The sequence below is a fragment of the Dendrobium catenatum genome, unplaced genomic scaffold (assembly GCF_001605985.2).
Source record: "Dendrobium catenatum unplaced genomic scaffold, ASM160598v2 fragScaff_scaffold_72, whole genome shotgun sequence".
NCBI lineage: Eukaryota > Viridiplantae > Streptophyta > Magnoliopsida > Asparagales > Orchidaceae > Dendrobium > Dendrobium catenatum.
Window position 1 is genome coordinate 269,036 of NW_021318534.1, and position 5,838 is coordinate 274,873.

Sequence of the window (5,838 nt, forward strand, 5' to 3'; positions counted from 1 at the left end):
AATAAAAAAGCCGTCCCAAACGAATCCTAAGTTTGGGCCACTTAAATGCTACCACGAAACACAAATTTTGACTCAATTATTGAATTGAAAATTTTTCAAAAAGAATTTCGCAATATTCCAAAGTCAAATTTCAACAAATTTAAATTTGAAATGAATCTTTTGATGAGATGAGTGCAACCATGCCAGAAGTTCTTTGATCTTCGATCAAAAGAACTTAAATTAAACACTTGAAGAATGATTTAAAATTTCGTGCCACTTTTATACGAATTAAATGATCTCTGCATGTTTGTAGTCAAAAGGAGAGTTCAGATGAGAGGAATCTGATAAACTTAAGATTACTAAATTCTTAAAGAACTTAAATGCCTAAGGAATGATTTATAATTGAGTGAATCAATGCGAATGAGAATGATTGATATTACTCAGCTCATCTTGATCTGTTGGTTTGGAGCTTTGGCTACCAACTAAGAGATCTTAGATTTGAAGCTTACATATGTGATATATGTATGAGATTCAGAGATTGACTTTTTATTGACCTAAATGTACGTAGAAAAATTATGCTATTCGGTAACCAGATGACATATGAAGACGAATCAGAGCACGGCACGTCACTTTTTTTTTGTGTACCGGTATTATGTACCGGGTGATGTGGCGCGTTCTGATTTATCTCCGGAAGTCCGATGACCACACGTAATAATTTCTCCTAAATGTCCCAAAAAAATATGGTACTAACACGCCAACCTAAGCACATTATAAATGAACAAATTATAAATTTTTTCATTTTTGAATGAAGTATCTTTCAATTATAATTATCAAGTTAAAAAAAAAAATTATCTCATAAAATTATTTATTAAATTTAATAAAAATAAGAATTTCGTAACCATGCATGTGGACTTTCAGTACCTTCCAAACTAAAAAAACCAAGACCTTACAAAATTCTATTAAAAAAATAAAAAACTCATCCACGTTTCTATAAATCTTGCCGACTTGTCGGTAAAATATTAGCATTGAATCTTCCTTCTTCTTTCTGCTCCAGTCCTTTATTTGTAGCCATCACACTCCCCGTCCCTACTCTCACAGAAATCAATGGACAACACGAAGACACCGACGGAAAAAATCTCCGGCGATCCTCCGACGAAGAAACCGGCGAGGAACAGATATGCCTTCGCCTGCGCCATCCTCGCCTCCATGACCTCCGTCCTCCTCGGCTACGGTATGTCTTCTCATCCTCTACGGGGTTCGGTTTTCTTTTACACTGATCATGCTTATTATTTATCATTATTTTTTCAAACAAAATTCTATAAAGAGTTTTATGAGTCGTAATTTTTTTTTGTTCTTTATTTTTTTAAATAAATCATGAGAAAAATTAGAAAAATGTAATTTTTGTTTGATAGAGAAATCATTCTGCTTTAATTATATAATTTAATTTTAAATAATTCATTTACTCAATAAAATTAAATCTATATAAAAATGTATATTTAATTTGATCCATTGTTTTAATGTTATTTTATTCCTTTCTAATCCAAACTCCTTGAAGACCTTACTCCTTCACTTCTACTGACTGCACTTAGATGTCGCCGTCATGAGCGGCGCTTCCATCTTCATCAAAGACGACCTCCATATAAGCGACACCAAGCTCGAAATTATCGCCGGCATCATAAACATCTACTCTCTTATCGGTTCCATCGCCGCCGGCCGCACCTCGGACTGGATCGGCCGACGCTACACCATGGTCTTAGCCGCGGCAATCTTCTTCGTCGGCGCCATCGTAATGGGCCTTGCCACCAACTACGCGTTCCTCATGTCTGGCCGCTTCATCGCCGGTATCGGCGTCGGCTACGCGCTCATGATCGCCCCCGTCTACACCGCCGAAGTCGCCCCCGCCTCCGCCCGCGGCTTCCTCACCTCCTTCCCCGAAGTCTTCATTAACGGCGGCGTCCTCCTCGGCTACATCTCCAACTTCGCCTTCGCCGGCCTCCCCAACCACATCAACTGGCGCGTTATGTTTCTCGTCGGCGCCGTCCCACCAGTCTTCCTCGCCGCCGGCGTACTCATTTTGATGCCGGAGTCGCCGCGGTGGCTGGTGATGCAGGGTCGCCACGCCGAGGCCGCCGCCATTCTTTCGAAGATCTCAGATTCCCCGGAAGAAGCCGAGATCCGGCTCGAAGAGATAAAGTCAGCGGCGGGGAATGAGGAGAGAACACACGGGGAAGGCGTATGGAAAGATCTTCTTCTCCGGCCGACTCCAGTGGTCCGCCGCGTGCTCGTTGCGGCCATCGGGCTACAATTCTTCCAGCAAGCCTCCGGCATCGACTCGGTTGTTCTCTACAGCCCGAGAATATTCGAGAAGGCTGGAATCAAAAGCAAGAATCAGAAGCTGGGAGCAACGGTAGCCGTCGGATTCACTAAAACCAGCTTTATACTGATCGCCACTTTCTTTCTGGACAGAGTAGGGCGGCGGCCTCTGCTTTTAGGCAGCGCCGGTGGGATGATAATCTCACTACTGACGCTGGCTTCAGCGTTGCTTGTAATCGACCGGCGGGCGGAAGGCGAGGCGTCGAAGGCGGCGGTTGGGGTGAGCATAGCGACAGTTTTGTCATTTGTTGGGTCGTTTTCTATAGGACTGGGGCCGATAGCGTGGGTTTACAGTTCGGAGATATTTCCGTTGAGGCTGAGGGCGCAGGGAGCGAGTATGGGGACGGCGACAAATAGGGTGATGAGTGGAGTGGTGACGATGACGTTTATTTCCTTGTATAAGGCGATAAGTATCGCAGGGAGTTTTTATTTGTATGCGGGAATAGCGCTGTGCGGGTGGGTGTTTTTCTATGTGTTTTTGCCGGAGACGAGAGGGAGGAGTTTGGAGGATATGGAAGAGGTGTTTGGCGGTAAGGGGAAGGAGATGAAGGAGGAGGAGGTCGCCGGAGGTGTTGCTGGCGGCGAGGATAGGCATAAGAACGTTTGATCAATAAATGTTTGCGAAGCTTATATAAATAGGCGTTTAGGACGATTGAAGTGATGCAATTTTTATATACCGACGGCAATAATTATCTTCTGTCAGCTTCGCTTATGGTTTTGGCGGTCATATGGACGTAGAGCTACCTTCGGCCCCCAATAATATATCGTCACGTGCTCTTACTCTCTACCGCGCAGCCCGACGACTTGACCCGGACCGGAACCCAGGAATGTTATGTTCGTGTATTGCGAGGTATTACTCGGCATTGCTCATTATTGCTAGGTATTGCATGTAATAATGAGAAATACCGCAATGTGAAGACCAATACCGAGCAAATACCGAGTTGTATCAATTTTTCTAGAAAAATTTGGTACAACTCGGTATTACTCGGTATTTGCTCGGTATTGCTCGTTATTTGCTCGGTATTGGTTATTGCCAAGCAAAATCGATCAATACCTAGCAATACCGAGTAATACCGAGCAATACCTAGCAAAATCGAGAAATACCGAGCCATCCTGGGTCCGTTCCGGGTCGGGTTGTCGGGGTGCGCGGTAAATAGTGAGAACGCGTGGCGCGATTCTACTGGCGGCCGAACGTAGAGCTACGTCCTGTGACCGGACCAAATAAAAGTACTTAGTGATTTTCTTCACCAGTATTTATTTAGAACTTAACAAATTAATTTAAACTTAGATTTAGCTTGAGTTCAAGAGAAATTTTGAGGAAAGTAATTACTTGTTATTTATTTCTCATTTTGGTTGATACAAATTCAGTGATATATGTTGAATCTTGATTTGTCCGATGGATGATGTTAGACCATACTTTATTAATATATTTTTGAGCTAAGGACTTATGTGTAAGAATGATGAAGTAAGTCATCAAGAAAGAGGATGAATTTGAACTAAATCTTTATCATTCTAACCAGAAGTACAAGAATGAGAGGGGGGCCACAGCTCTATCTTGTTGAGCTTAAGCTAAACTAGGAAAAACAACATTTCTCAATCTCTCTCTATTTTTTCCATGGTGTCGTGATTTCTTGTTATTGTGGGATTGATGTATTTTTCTTCTTTTTTCTTTTTCATTATGTATTGCCCCTCTAATTTATTTTGTTTTAAGAGTTACGGTAGATTTTGTATGGGTACATTAGTTGTACTGTCAGTTTTTTATGTAGCTCGGCCAACTGTGCTGAGTGGTACTGTGGCAATCTTGTGGGAGATGATGTGGGCAAGATGCACTTGTGGGCGTCTTCAGATTGAGTCGATGTGAGGTAGGAAGCCAATTTGAAGCCACCCGCTAGAGTGAGATGGGGCGAGAGATTATTTGACGTTGATCTTTGAGCTCACTAACGATCTGATCATGAGAGAAGCCTTTTGGATGAGATGTGTATCTTTAGCTTCATTTTCGATAGGTCTGACATAAATGAGTTGACTTTGACAGAGATGAATAAGGATTTGTCCAACTGAGCGAGAAATTTTTTAGGCCGACCACATTGGGGATGACGATTGCTTGGAGAAAGTGGTCGGAGGAGGTCCATCGTGCTCCAATGATAAGCTCTTGAGCGAATCCTTTAGAACAAGCTGTCCTGAAAGATGAGAGAATCCTCCTTCCACGTGACTCGAATATAACATGTTAGATACCTGCGAGAAAATACTTGCACAAGCAGTCATAAGTGTATAATATCATCATAAGCATGAAAATTTTTCAGGAAAAAAATTGTTTAAATTCTATATATATAACATATTTTTATCTAATTCAAATAATGTTAAATAATGGTTTTTAAGTAAAGAAAGAAAAAAAATTGCGTAATACAATTCTGAGAATTAAAATCTGGTTCTACGACAACCCGAGAATGAGGTTCATGATTCTACTGAAACCAGTTTACAAAGTTTTGATTTCAATTGAAACCGGATAATTAAGTTTCGGTTTCAATTGATATCATACAATTAAGCTATGATTTTGTGATAATTAATCCCAATTTTATGACCATTTGAATATAGCTTTCTATTCTCCGTAATTGCAACTTTTTTAATTTTTTTTCGTGATCATGCTCCTTAAGCTAATTTATAAATTGGTCTTTCGTGTGCTGGTTTGGATTTAGTACATAAAAATTAACTTTAAATATTTTTTTAATCTATTACTTTTGGGTTCTTCAACATGCAAGTATTGATTAAGACTTCGTTTGAAACATTTTTTTTACTGTTTTTCAAATCAACTTTCTAATGCACATATTTTTTGTTCAAGAAATTTTTGTTCGAAAAAACCGTTTAAAAAAAATAATAAGAAAATTGTCCAGTCTCAAACAAAGTCTTAACTCTAATATCAAAATGTAAGCATTTACTAAAATTGAAGTTACAATGAAATCTTACAAAAGCAAAAACTAATCGTCCAAATAACATTGACTTCCATTTAAGAATTCTCTTTCTTGAGTTTATCCTAAGCAGTTAACCGTTTATTCCATACTATTCTTGTTAACAAGTGGATGTAGGAAGAAATAGAAATTTGACGTTCGGCTTTTAGGACCTAAAATGATCGACGTTAAGAAGATAAATGATTATTTCATACACGTCCATGCAGCCAATGAAGCGGAGCACTTTCTGTTGTGCATACTATTTTTTTTTTTTGGGAAAACCCGGGGCGCTAAGCCCATGTATTAAAAATCAAAATTCAAATACAAGTAACCTGAAGGAAGAAAACATATCAAATAAAACAAAATTACACAGAAACTTTCAGAGGAAAAAGGCGTAGGCTAAAAGCAATTCATAGGACTCAGAATTGGCCTGAACCCAGAAAAACATCATAAAGATAAGATACGGTCAGAAGAAGTCGCTGCGGAGGAAGCTGGTTGCCAAAACAGAGTTGCTTCACGGATAGTGGAGTTGATCGTGGTAAAG

The 5,838-nt window shown here is 40.0% G+C and overlaps 1 protein-coding gene across 1 annotated transcript; it reads left to right on the forward strand.

Annotated features, from left to right (window-relative positions):
• Nucleotides 1-984: 984 nt before the first annotated feature.
• On the forward strand, nucleotides 985-3,049 carry LOC110104690 (polyol transporter 5). Its single transcript, XM_020833913.2, has 2 exons — nucleotides 985-1,210; nucleotides 1,569-3,049. The coding sequence occupies exons 1-2, from the start codon at nucleotides 1,084-1,086 to the stop codon at nucleotides 2,957-2,959; spliced, it is 1,518 nt and encodes a 505-aa protein (XP_020689572.2). The 5' UTR covers nucleotides 985-1,083; the 3' UTR covers nucleotides 2,960-3,049.
• Nucleotides 3,050-5,838: the final 2,789 nt, after the last annotated feature.

Coding starts and splice junctions, on each gene's coding strand:
- LOC110104690 (XM_020833913.2), top strand. CDS start 1,084: ATGGACAACACGAAGACACCGACGGAAAAAATCTCCGGCGATCCTCCG. Junction 1,211..1,568: donor CTCCGTCCTCCTCGGCTACG/GTATGTCTTCTC, acceptor GACTGCACTTAG/ATGTCGCCGTCATGAGCGGC.